At 39.9% G+C, this 14,379-nt stretch overlaps 1 protein-coding gene across 1 annotated transcript in view; it reads left to right on the plus strand.

Moving 5' to 3' along the window:
* The first annotated feature begins 446 nt into the window (after nt 1–446).
* The window catches only part of DOCK4 (dedicator of cytokinesis 4), a 204,070-nt gene continuing 190,137 nt past the window's right edge, over nt 447–14,379 (plus strand). The window contains 2 exon segments of the mRNA XM_054399340.1: nt 447–472; nt 474–604. Of these exon segments, the coding sequence (XP_054255315.1) occupies nt 447–472; nt 474–604 (157 nt within the window).

The raw sequence follows: 14,379 nt of genomic DNA on the forward strand, positions 1-14,379 counted from the left end.
ACTTGTAATTAGACACGATAATTTCATATAGAAATTCTTGTTTGTATAGTAAAGTTTGGCTTCTTCCTGTTACCAGTTTTAATTTAGTACAGCATTTCAGGTGTGTTGCCTGCTTGTAATTTGAGAACTATTGAATAAAAGTTCCTTACCTACTTTATCTTGGCTGCTGTTATACATCTCTACCATGTTGCCCCCTTTAGAGGCTTTGTTTTTCAGGGGAAGCAACTCCTATTACCTTTTCATTCAGATGCATATCTACTGCTCTAATCTAAAATTTGCTTTGGCAAAATTAAGAAGCTGTGGTCTCCATATTGCCAATCCTCAGAGAACATTTTTTTCCATTTTCTGATATTTGTAAGAAAGATTTTGCAAGGGGCTGTTTTCCCCAGGGAAATTTTCTCTTCTGCCTTTTTCATAATTCAACGACAAAACACAGCTGTTATTAGATGGAGTACCTTGCTGTAGGTGGATTCTTACTTCCAGATACTTTACCAATGTTACTCTCACCCTCTGGCAAAATAAAGATTTTCCCAAGACAGAGGAATGAACTTTCCTGTATTTAGATACTAAATAACACTTGTGCAATTGTCCTTCTGCTCTCAGGGCATCATCAGTCATACCTAAAAATCACAGCATGCTCTATTTTCATAACTGTTTTCCTTATTTCATGCAGCAGAAGGGTTAAGGAAGCATAAAAATTTTCTGTTTCTTCAAAGTGCTGTTCACAACTAGGAAAAGGGGCACTTGGATTGGTCCTGGGCAATGACTAATTGATGGTTCATCCAGAGCAGCTATTTACCATGCTATTGCAACTGCTGCTTCAGTACTCTAGACAATAATTTTTTTGGCAGTGGCTGTCGGAGCTGTGCGACTACAGGGTTGGTTGAAAAATTGCCTTTTCTCTGCAGATGGGTTAGCATTTATGAATCTTGTACAGTCACTGACTTGCTCAGATTTAAGGCACTGTTTCAGCAGTTGTTAGGTATCTCAAATTCTCATGACTGACTTGCCTTGTGTGACTTCTTTGCGGTAGTCAGTAGTTGCTCCTCACCATGCAACTTAGTGGGTAGAGTTAGGGAAAAGGGGCTGTTTTGTACCAGTTTATACAATGGCCTGTATGTTAAGATGATAATTGCTGTCCTGGGCCTATGCTGAATGATTAAGGTGAGCAGCTCATCTTGGGGGAAGATAGGTAGGCATAATGGAAACCTGTCATGGTATGTGAGATTGCAGTATAAGTTATTTGCTCTGTAATCATGAGAGGATGCTCAGAAATGGAATGTCATAGTGCAGAGATCTGGTTTGAAATCGAGTGAAATGTGAATTTCATGCTGTTGAAAATGCAACTATAGGACTGTCATTTCAATATAGTTCCACAAAAGAGCAGAGAAGTCAGGGATACAGCTGAACCCTCAGCTATAATGAGCCTCTCTAATGGTTGTGAAATATTTCTTCTGTCTTTCTACTCACTCATAAGGAATGATACTGACAGTCCTGGTTCCTCTCTGTCATGCCATGTTTTGAAACAGAGGGAATATTTTTAGAAACCAGTTTTGCTTACGTTCTTTGTGAATGTAGCCTATCCCTTTTGGAACCTATAACTGTGTCTATATACACTGGAGGTATTTTTTTGGGTTTTTTGTGTGGTTTTTTTTTTTCCCTGTAGAGCTATGGAAAGTAATCTTTGGAGGGAAAAAGTAGAAAGCAAGTATAGGTTGCCTCTTTTTTTTTTTTTTTAATTTTATTACTGTCTTAATTTTTGTTTCCTACATAAGGCAGAGCTAAAGGTATGGAGACAGGACTCATTCTACCTCTGTCAAGGTTCCTTTTTACAGTAAGGCTTCTATGAATACACAAATTCAGAGTAGTTCTGCACATGAATAAGAAACAAGACAAGATGTAAAGAACGTGCATAAGCACAATACCATTCAACTTGCTTAGAGCTAGTCCACAGCTTGAGTTAGTGATTGGACTCTGAAGAACATCTCTGAAAAAATGCAGTTACTCCTTCCATGCAGTCAGCTTGAAAGCACAGGAAACAAGGTTGTTCATGGAATCATACAATTGTTTTGGCTGGAAAAGACCTGTTCATGTTTATTATTCCTATGATACTTCCTCTCTTCCCCCCTTAATGTTCTTTTTATTATTTAATATGGGCTTATTATCAAAATAGCCCTAATATTCAACAAATTAATTATAGTGAGATTTAATATGTATGTCTGTGTATTGACTGTCTATAGAAGGTACCAGTCTCAAAACTCAAACCAGTTTTTTGTGTTTGAGATAACACTGCTGGCGAGCTATCTATTTGTGGCAGTGGCCTTGGGTGATATGCCAGTGGCTGAGCAGTCCTAAAATGTGTGCAGTTCAAAGCAGCTCTGAACATTGTGCTAAGGGGAAACATTGACCAAATTTGAATAATCTGGTTGGATGTTCTCTGGTTTCAGATATTTGGTTTCAGTCTCTTCTGCACAAGCATTTTTTGTGGCTTGACATGTGTATGTGCATGCATACTTATCTAGAAGCTGTCTAGGATGCCCTCCTTGTCTCTTCTGTCTTTGAATGGGAATGTGGTTCCCACAACACAAAAGATTCTCAGAGGAAAATGTTGGCCAGAGTACAGTAGGGTAAAAGCCAGAAAACACTTGGTGTAAAGGATTACTGAGACATTAAAAATGGTAATTACAGAGATGAAACGAGTCTCTGGCTACACTTGTGTGTGTGAAATTAAAAGATTTTGTCCTTATCAAAGTTCTGTATCAGTTTGAGCTAAAAGGAGTTAAATGAATATTTAGGCATGGCTAACTTGTCTAAATTGACTGTTCAACATAATTTCAATAATGGAGAAGGAGTTCTAGAAGAGCTGCATTTGAAGAGTCTCCTCCAAGTATATTAGGCATACGTATATTTTCTGTAAGAAGTTAAATTATGTGATGGGTGATTTGAGCCATTTACATGAAGAACAAATGTAGCCTGTACCAATGAATAATGATTTCTATCACATTATTAAAAAAAAAGATGTCCATTACAGTTAAAAATTGCCTTTCATTGTGATTCTTAGCAATGAGAAGCTATTAAAATCTTTATCTGTGTGTGAATGAGGGAGGCAGCTAGTAACAGGTTCAGCTAAGTCATAAGTGATCCTGCTTTGGCAGGGTGGTTGGAGGTCCCTTTCAACCTTTAATGTACTGTGATACTATGATAGAGAAGAATCATGATTTCTAGAAAACTGGTACCAAGGACAAACACAGTGGTGTGATCAGTTGATTTTTGGCTGGTTGTCAGATACTCACCTGGCTGCTCTCTCCATCTTTGTGGATGGAGATAGATCACTTGGCAATTACTGTAACAGACAACAGACTTGGAGAAAATTTTTTGCCAATTTAAAAGAGAGTAGGATGATGAGAAACAAAGAAAACTCAAACCACTTCCTGCCAGCCATCCTTCTTCCTAGGCTCAACTTCATTCCTTCATTCCCAACTCTTGTCTGCACAAGCAGCGGAGGCGAATAGGGTAGTGGAGATTTGGTCAGTTCTGTAAGAGCTTCTCTTTGCTGCTGCTTCCTCCTTCATACTTTCCCTTCTGCTCCAGTATAGGTCCTGTCTGGGGTACAGTCCTTCAGGAGTGGTTCCAGTGTGTATTCTTCCCACAGGATGCAGAAATCCTGCTTCTGTATGAGCTATCTGTAAACTGTAGCTTCTTTCAGGACATGTCCACTTGCTTCACTACAAGCTGCAGGGGTTGAAAGTGGAGCACCTCTTCCACCTCCTTCCCTGACCTGGGTGTCTGCAGGGCTGTTCTTCACTTTCTCCATTCTCCCCTTATCTGTCAGGCATTTTTGCCATTTCTTAAATCTGCTTTCCCAGAGGTGCTGCCATCTTGACTGAAGGGCTCAGCTGTGCCCTTCTGGGCATGAGTTGGAGCCACTTGGAACCAGTAGTCTGACACAGGGCAGCTGGGGCCTTGCCTCTCAGATGCTGCCCTGCAGCACCTGCTGCCAGCACCTTACCAAAGATACTCTGTGCAACTGGGTGTCAGCTGTTTCAAAAGCTACTGTCAAATTACTCAGGGGAAAGAAATAAAATATTAAAATACTGTTTGATAAATCTTACATGGTAGATTTCCTGTTGGGGCTTTTTGGGACACCTTGCTGGGCAGAATGGGCAACTGAATTAAGGAATAGTGAAATCTGAGTATTGAGCTGGTAGGTACACATGGATTTACAACTTGGAGTTCTCCATCTAGCTTTTTGAATGTACATTAAAAAAAGCTTAATGTGATTTACTAAGTAATAATTTTTAGAGAGACTCTGAACAAGTGTGAAATACAATATACTCAATCCTGTGTAGTTGTATGCATCTTCAAACTCTTACCCAGCCCTTCCCAAACAGATTACAGTTATGTCTGTGTTGCTTTCAGTGAATTGTGTGTAAGACTTCAATCACTAAAAAGAAATTCACCCATTTCTGCCCCTAGTTAAAAACACCTTTAAAATCAGTTCTCTTATCTTCACCTAAAATAACATTTGGACTTTGTAGCCTGTCTGGAGAATCATTAAATTTGGCTTTTTGCTGATCAAAAATGACATCAGATTTTATATGGAGAAAGATTTGAGTGAGGGCTTCATGCTCAGCAGAGCTGCTTAAGCTGTCTTTTGAGGAAAGTCCTAGATTTTAATCTGAATGCCAAGATTTCATGCTTTGTGTTAGATGTTTTTGGGAATAAACCTGGAATATCCTTTCTCAAGCAGAACCAGAAAGTTGTACATACTTCATGTACACTTTTTCCAGTCTCTTTAGTGAAATTATGAATAGTTTACTGTGTGCTCGCTGGACGGAGCCCTTGGGAGAGGAGGCCTGCCCTGCCTTCCCAGTCCCTGAATGAATGGCAGTTGCATTTAGGGCTAGAAATGGGCAAAGATTTCAGCAGTGTGGGCAACATGTAGCTATAAACTACGAATCTAGAGAAGTATTTTTTGCAAAAACTTAAGGTTTTTGTAGATTTTATCTCTATTTAGAAAGCTGATTAAACACATGGTGTACAACTTCAATGATTATCTGCCTGAGGCAGTTTAAAAAATATTTTGTGGTACTAAATACTTGATCAAAACCTGAATGATTTTTTGAAACAGGCTGTATAGGATAAGCCTGCTAAACTTTCGTTGAAAGCTGAAGACTTTAGCAGAAGCTTTGGTGTAAGGTAGTATAAGCCAGTTTTCTTGATGGACTCTAAGGAGCAATTTGTTTTGTCCTAAGGTAGATCCCTGGATGCAAGTGGGGAATTGTGTTCCTCATGTGAATTGCATGCATTCAGCATCTGAGTTCTTTACTTTAAAAGTACAATACAGATTCATGGCAGGTGCTTAAAAAATGTGAGGTCTTCAAAGAAGATCATGTAACTGCAACCATTTAAATTTGTCTGCATTAGCTGTCCATCAGTCTGAGCACATGATATCCCTTCCTGTTCTTTAAAATATTAATGTGGGACTTGGTGTGAATGTGTTTTTTAATATTCTAGGGTGCTTTGTATCCTACAGAAAATATCTAAAAAGTGGTTACTACCTAATTTTCCTCATATATATTCAGAATTATGAAAGAAGCAGAAATGCAGTGAAAACCTTTTTTTCCTCTCAGAGTTGAATCTATGCTTTCAGGAGTCTAGATTCATTCTTCTCAGGTAACTGTTGAGCTGCTTCTGTGTGTACTGTGTTAAAATCAATATGACTTAACCATGTGGATTTATTGTTACATGGTAGTACATTCCTGAAGTAGGTTGTTATAGTTGGAAGAGTAAAAGTTACTGGAAAATGTTACTTAAATTCTCATAATTGGCATAATTATCTTCTTGTGTTGCTGATGTGTAAATCTGGAACAGATGTTATATTATGGTATGCTTACATAGATACAGACTAATGAAACCTAATTCTGCCTAGGCCCTTCAGACACTAATTCCTTTATATATTCATGTCTACAGCTGATAGAGAAAACTTGAAACAAAGTTCTTACATTTTCTTATATTGAATATATGAAGTTTCATTTTCTAGCTGAAACATTTAATAGGAATCTCAGATGTCTTTTAATAAAGATACCCATTTTGTCAATGTCAGGTGTGGTTACTGACAGCATTTCTGAATTAACAACAGCCCCACAACTAAGTTAGTAATATGTTAGTCTGTTTTTTCAGCTTCTTCCTTTACTTGACTTTTCAGGCAGGTAGTATATTGTGGCCTGTGAAGATTTTTGCTCAGTAACTCATAAGAACAAGGAGCTTGCTGAACAGCAGTAGTTGTTAGACACCGAGGGCAGGCTGTGAAACGGCTTGCCCTAACTAGTTGTGACTTCAGCTGAAAGATGACATCTTCAGGAGACCAACCCTGTAGTTGTATTGTCTCCAGACTTCAGACTGGCAAACGTTTCTGTAACAGCATATTTTAAATGGAGTGAGTAAAATGTGTAAACCCCAAAGACGGTAATACTAGATACAGTACAGGAACACTTAGTGACTCAGCAATATTTGCCTTGTATTTAGCAGGATTTATTAACCTCAGCTTAGCATTAGCTGTGCAAGACCTGAAGTGACTTTAAAATCAAATAAGCACTACTGCAGTGCTCAGGTTCTGCATGGATGCAGCAAGTGTACAAGGCCTTACTGGCCTGGCACAGTGCCCCAGCAAAACCTTCCCAGAATCCACGGAACTGTTAGACACAGCACAAAGCTTGTATTGAAGCTTATGTGCTTTGGAGTTTACAAGCCTTGGCTACACTCCAATACAACATGAGGCTGGAGGATTCTACAGCATGTGGTCCAGTGATCACGATTCAAGGATTATGGTCTTAATACACCTGAGCTGGCTCCTGCATAACACTACTTTAGCTTTATAGCTCATAGGGGTAGTAACTTTTTCAGATTCATGGTGATCATGGAAATAATACAGCTGTTCAACCAACACCTGTGATCATTCTTGTTTCTGCCTCCCTTGCCATTATTGCTTTGTAACAGGAAAACTTATGGTTGCTTGGAAGCTGACTGTGTTTTTGCAGAAGTTCTTTAGCCTTTTCGTCAGCTTTCTATGAAAAGTTGAAATTGTAAATGTCTCAGCTTGCTATTTCATTTTGCATGATGGATCTGAAAATGTTCACCCTTATTTTTTTTCTGACTTGCTTACTAATGCTTTATTTTTAAAGCAACTGTTCATGCTTGTCTTAAAAATTGAGATTACTGTAATTGCTTTCCATAAATTCTGTAAATGGCTGTTCTGTCATAAAACAAAACAGAAACCCAACCACAACAAAAAACCCAAACAACAACAGCAAAAAAACCCCCAACAACCTGATAGAGCTTCCTGCTTTTTCGATGAAATTGCAGGCAGAATTTTTAAACCTGGGAAACTTCTGTGCTGAATTCCTATCAAAATGAAACCGAAAACTTTAAAGTAACAATTGTCTTGACATTCTGCATGGTTTGGATTGTAGTTGGTCTAACTGCTACCAGTAGATGTCCTGGGATAGTTATTTGGACTAGCTCTTGCAAAACATTGTCACGTGTGGCTTTTGAGGCACATCGGATAGGACTGTTTGCATACTGAAATGCATATAAACATTCAATTATTATTAACATGCTCTTGTTGCAAGCAAAATGTGAAAACCAGCTCTACTAAGATGAAGATACTAGCTTTGTTTGTTACTAGAACAGGTAAATTTTAGGTGTCTAGTTTTCAGGAAGAATATTAGTGTTGATGATGGGGAATGGTGGAGTTCTCTATACTCATAGACATAGCTAAGAATCAGAAGACCTGCATCCTTCTGGTTCAGTGATGCTGGTGTGAATCTTTGTATGTCTTGTTTACATCGTACAGTACTGAGTAGCAACTTTCATTATTTGGGTAGTAATCAGCTAGACTAATATAAATGTGAAGGGGGGAAATACAGTAGAAATACTGCAGAAGTATGCAACTGAAACTTCAGTGATTAAACGACCATCCTAATAAACAATTAGGCAATAAGCTTAAATCAGGTCTTTAAAGCAAACAAATCCCCCTCACACAACAAAACTTTCCTTGATGGTTTCTGTTCAAAATAAAAACAAGTTTTAGGACTGAATTCTACTTCCCTACCAGCTTGACCGCATTGCATCAGATCTCAACATCTAAGGATGTCTGGGTTTTGTTTTTTTTATGGTTAGTTATGCAAGTTCTGGATTGTACCCCTGTCCTTTCATTCTTAATTGCAGGTTTTAGAGACATGATTCAGCACAACCCTTAAATAGTACTTGTAGAGTAAAGGCTTTGCTGAATTTTGATATGGGACAAAACCCACAGATGTGAGCTAATGGGGGAGAAAAACAGCAGTTCTGACTTTTTTGAAACCTAGGTAGATGACATGGAAATCTACTGGTCTGGGCATCTGTTCTGTTCCCTGCAAAAGGCCTATTTTGTGAGAGGTGGCTGTTGCTCTATGTACTCAAATCCATGCAAAGTTGTATTAGGCTTGAGGTGAGGAGAAAGTTCTTCACAGAAAGAGTGATTTGCCATTGGAATGTGCTGCCCAGGGAGGTGGTGGAGTCACTGTCCCTGGAGGTGTTAAAAAAAGGATTTGACATGGCACTTGAAGCCATGGTTTAGTTAGTCATGAGGTGCTGGGTGATAGGTTGGACTTTGATCTCTGAGGTCTTTTCCAACCTTGTTGATTATGTGATTCTATACATGTGATCAGTTTTTTCCACTTACCAGCTATTTCAGCTTGTTTTGAAGGTATAATTCTGACACTTCAATAGTTTATTTTAGACATGTAAAAACTTCTCCAGCACCATCAGCCTCTGTAAAACCATTTCTTTTGTTAGTAATCTTTTTAAAAGCTATATAGTCTTCAGCTGCTATTCTAAGTAAACAGGCTTTTCACTTCTGAGACAAATTGCAGTCCCATCGATGTATTTGCATTTTTTTCCTTTCCCAGTTATGTGAGAGCTGGAGGACTAGCCTCTGCCATTATCAGTTCTTTATTAGAAATGACTAAGCAGTTGGTAAAGTATCTTGGGTATAATTCCAACATTCTGGATAACACTAATGCCCATGTCTCGGTGACAGTAAAACATAATAGCAACACAATCATATATAATGGAGAAAGGAGTACAAAACTACTATGTAAAGTATGTTAATACTTTTAAGAATTTGCCTTGTTTTCCATGATTACAGCTATAGCTGTTTTTTTTTCTTCCCTGTTTGATGATCCAGATAAAAACAAATCTTGCAACATGTTATAAACTGCTGTGAAACATTCTGAGAGAGTCATCTGGATCTGATTTGCTTGTGATCCCTACTGTGAACTTCACTACTGTGAAGATGAATAAGAAGCAAAATAGTAAAGTGTATGTCATCAAGAAGAAACACTAAAGCCATCAAATTGTGTGCTTTAATTATCTTTCACATGCTGCTGATGCAAAAATTCTGCTGAATTTGGTATTAGTTACAGTTTGAAGATTTACTGTAGTGATTTGTTGTATTTCTACTGTAGTGATTTGTTGTATTTCTGTGGAATTTGTGTTATTTCTGAATGCAATGTCATCTGCATTAGCTGATCTTAGTATGTGCTTTGTGAGATTCATTGTAGTGTTTTCTTGGGCAAACAGGAACTTGATTTGATTAGTGTTGGGTGGGGGTTTTATTTGTTCAGTTCTGTTTCGTTTGTGGCAGCTTTTTGTATCTGAATTTGTACTTGATGGAGCTTGGAAATTGAAGATTGAAAGCTTTCAGTAAAAACACTAGATATTGAAATCTCTAAATATCTTAATTGTCTATTTAGCATATTCAAGTTATGTCATAGGCTGTGGGAAGTTCCAGCAAGCCTGACAACAAAAACAGAATTGAAGTATCTAGGTTAAATTGCTTGTAGAAGGAAGAAATGCATTGTTCTCTTTTGTACCCATGACTAGATGACTTGTATAATTAGTATTGCTCAAAATGGGCATTTGATTTAATATGTTACCCTTTCCTAGAATTGTGTGTTGTTTGAATAGTTTTATTGCTTTAATTCAGTCTTGGAGAACTTTATAACATAAAAAAAATATTTGGAATGAATACACTTTCAAAGCTACTGCTATAAAGTTGTGTTTTTCCTGGTTCTATTTCTTATGTGCTGAAGACTTGAGCCACCACTGCAATTGCTTATTTTGACATCTGGGTGTGATAGTCTTAAACATGGCACAAATCTACTTTTAGCTATCTTTGAAAGCCTATGATAGCTTAATTTAACAAATCTGAACTCTTGCAAGAGCTGATAGGAAATAGGACTGTTGGGGTACTGGTTCCTTGTTCCTGTTAATGCTGATGTAAATGTCTTGGTGTTGTATGTTTTTATCAGTTGAATGGTGATTAAACAATATATCAAGAAATGACCATCATCTAACTTCTTTGTTAAAAATTAATATTGTTTATAGGATGCTAAGCTAGCAGTAGAGAACAGGTTCCTAAGTTAAAAGAAATATTTTGGAGAAATTAAACCATTCCATTTCACCACTCTGAATTTAATCATAAAATCCTTTTAATATATGCCCACACCTTTGCTTGAAATTACCTTTAGAATTTCATCAGCAATTTCCAACATTGTTCTTTGTAGCTTTTCATCTGTTGATAGCCTGCTGCTGTTGATGAGAATTGAGACTATTGTTTTCTCTGGTAATTTCAAATTCATTTCTATCATTCTGAGGATAAATGATCAGTTCTTCTTAAATAACATCAGTTTGCATTTTGTAATATCATTTGGTTCAAAGCACTTGTAAAAAATTCTTTACCAGTTTCTGAGCTGTATGTTCCCTTTTAGTTATGCTCTTTCCTCAGCTTTTACTATTTTTGACTTCTGAGCTGCCCCTTTCTTTTATGCTCCCGGAAGTTCTTGAAGATCAGGTCTCAGACAGTATGCAGAATTTACTTTATCTCCATCTCTCTGCCCACCTCACCCTTATGAATTCCATTAATACTTGATATAACCTTTCCAGATTTGTAAGCTGAATACGGTGCTTCCAATTTTTGTACAAAATGAACTTGGTAAAATTACAGTTAAGAGGTGGAACCTTTTTTTTAAACTTGCTAGTGCCTGTATTGCTGTTCTAGAGGTTTTGTGTGGATGGCTACCTTCAAGTCAGCTTCATTGGGTAAAATGAGCAGCCCAAGCAAAAGCTCATTTAAATTTTCTTGGTTGCCAGCAATAAGTGAACTTCTGTTTACCAAAATTATAAGGGTTGAACTGTTGTAAGGATCTACCAAAACCTCTTTTAAATACTTGATAAAATCTTTGTTTGTGTTTCATAACTTTGTTTGGGATGTCTTAAACATGTACACATGCAATGTAAACAACTTATAGGAGAGAGATAACTTTGATAGCATTTGAATATGAATAAATTAAGTTACAGGCAGATGTAATTATGTTTTCGCCCCCGCTCTGAAGACCATTCTAATTGATTCACCATGATAAATCTTTTTTGACATGTAGATATAAAGTAAGAAAAAGGCACATATGGGAAAAGGGTATTCCCTGCAAAGGAAAACAGTCATAAAAATTACAATTCTCTTGTATTCATAGAATCAAGAAGGCTGGAAGAGACCTCAAAGATCATCGAGTCCAACCTGTCCCCCTAAACCTCATGACTATCTAAACCATGGCACCAAGTGCCACGTCCAATCCCCTCTTGAACACCTCCAGGGATGGTGACTCCACCACCTCCCTGGGCAGCACATTCCAATGGCCAACCACTCTCTCTGTGAAGAACTTTCTCCTCACCTCCAGCCTAAACCTCCCCTGGCGCAGCTTGAGACTGTGTCCTCTTGTTCTGGTGCTGGTTGCCTGGGAGAAGAGACCAAACCCCTCCTGGCTACAACCTCCCTTCAGGTAGTTGTAGACAGCAATGAGGTCACCCCTGAGCCTCCTCTTCTCCAGGCTAAACAGTCCCAGCTCCCTCAGCCTCTCCTCATAGGGCTTGTGCTCAAGGCCTCTCACCAGCCTCGTTGCCCTTCTCTGGACATGCTCCAGCAATTCAACATCTTTCCTAAACTGAGGGGCCCAGAACTGGACACAGTACTCAAGGTGTGGCCTAACCAGTGCTGTGTACAGAGGTACAATGACCTCCCTGCTCCTGCTGGCCACACTATTCCTGATGCAGGCCAGGATGCCATTGGCTCTCTTGGCCACCTGGGCACACTGCTGGCTCATGTTCAGCTGCTGTCAACCAGTACCCCCAGGTCCCTTTCCACCTGGCTGCTCTCCAGCCACTCTGACCCCAGCCTGTAGCTCTGCATGGGGTTGTTGTGGCCAAAGTGGAGCACCTGGCACTTGGATTTGTTGAATGCCATCCTGTTGGACTCTGCCCATCTGTCCAGCTTGTCAAGGTCCCTCTGCAGAGCCCTTCTACCTTCTAACAGATCAACACCTGCTCCCAGCTTGGTGTCATCTGCAAATTTACTGATGATGGACTCAATCCCCTCATCCAGATCATCAATAAAGATATTGAACAGGATGGGGCCCAGCACTGATCCCTGGGGGACACCACTAGTGACAGGCTGCCAGCTGGATGTGGCACCATTCACCACCACTCTCTGGGCTCGGCCCTCCAGCCAGTTCCTAACCCAGCACAGAGTGCTGCTGTCCAGGCCACAGGCTGCCAGCTTGGCCAGGAGTTTGCTGTGGGGGACGGTGTCAAAGGCCTTGCTGAAGTCCAGGTAGACTACATCCACAGCCTTTCCTACGTCCACCAGGCTGGTCACCTGATCATAGAAGGAGATCAGGTTGGTGAGGCAGGACCTGCCCTTCCTAAATCCATGTTGGCTGGGCCTGATTCCTTGGCCATCCTTCAGGTGTGCAGTGATTGCCCCCAACACAGTCTGCTCCATGATTTTCCCTGGCACTGAGGTCAGGCTGACAGGCCTGTAGTTCCCAGGTTCTTCTGTCCGTCCCTTCTTGTGGATGGGTGTCCCATTGGCCAGTTTCCAGTCTTCTGGGACCTCTCCAGTGAGCCAGGACTGGTGGAAAGTGATGGAGAGAGGCTTGGCCAGCTCATCTGCCAGCTCTTTCAGCACCCTAGGATGAATCCCATCAGGTCCCATGGACTTGTGAATATCCAAGTGACTCAACAAGTCTCGAACTAATTCCACATGGATTTCAGGAGTACAACACTGCTCCTTGACCCCATCAACCAGCTCAGGAGGCCAGTTATCCTGAAGTCCTCCTGCCTTACTGTTGAAAATGGAGGCAAAGAAGGTATTTAGAATCTCAGCCTTCTCCTCACCCTTAGTTACAATGTTACCCTCCACGTCCAATAAAGAGTGGAGGCTCCTCTTGCCCCTTTTTTTAGCATTAAATATATTATAAAATATATTTATAAAAATTTATAAAAATGCTTTTTGTTGTCCTTCACGGAAGCGGCCAGTTTAATTTCTAACTGTGCTTTTGCCTCTCTAATTTTTCTTCTACATGATCTAGCAACATCCTTAAACATATCACTAGTTGCCTCCCCCCCTTTCCAAAGGCGATAAACCCTCTTTTTTTCCCTTAAATCCTTCAGGAGCTGCTTGCTCATCCAGGCCGGTCGTCTTCCCCGCCGGCTCATCTTACGGCATGTGGGAACTGCCAGTTCCTGTGCCTTTAGGAGCTCCTGTTTGAAGTAGGTCCAACCATCCTGGACCCCTTTCTTCTTAAGGGATGTTACCCAGGGAACTTTCTGAATAAGTTGCCTGAACAACCTGAAGTTTGCCCTCCGAAAGTCCAAAGTGAGGGTTCTGTTACTGCTCCTCCCTATTTCCCTGCATATTGAAAACTCCACTATCTCATGGTCGCTGCACCCTAGACAGCCTCCAACCATCACATCTCCCAACAGCCCTTCTCTATTTGAGAGCAGCAGATCAAGCAGAGCCTTACCCCTGGTAGGTTCACCTAAGAGCTGCATCAGGAAGTTGTCATCCATGCACTCTAGGAACCTTCTGGTCTGTCTCCTCTCTGCTGAATTAAGTTCACAGCAGATGTCTGGTAGGTTAAAGTCCCCCACAAGGACAAGGTCTGATGATCTTGAGACAGCTTCCAGCTGCTTATAGAATATCTCATTGGCCTCCTCGTCCTGATTGGGTGGTCTATAACAGACTCCAACCAGGATGTCAGTTTGTCAGTATTGTTTGACTTAATCCTAAAACAACCCTTTAAATTAAACCAGTAACCTGTGATTTCTTTAAAAACAAAATGTGAATTTTGTTTGCTTTTGTAGGCTTTCAGTCTAATTCAAAGCCCAGCATTACTCTGTTTTTGTGCTTTGTCTGCTATTGCAGAGGCAGATGCAACCCTGAGTGATGCACATGTGGTAGGTTAGCCAGCCCATGACTTTGAAATGTGTGTACTCAGTGTC

The sequence above is a fragment of the Indicator indicator genome, chromosome 3, assembly GCF_027791375.1.
Source record: "Indicator indicator isolate 239-I01 chromosome 3, UM_Iind_1.1, whole genome shotgun sequence".
Classification (NCBI taxonomy): domain Eukaryota; kingdom Metazoa; phylum Chordata; class Aves; order Piciformes; family Indicatoridae; genus Indicator; species Indicator indicator.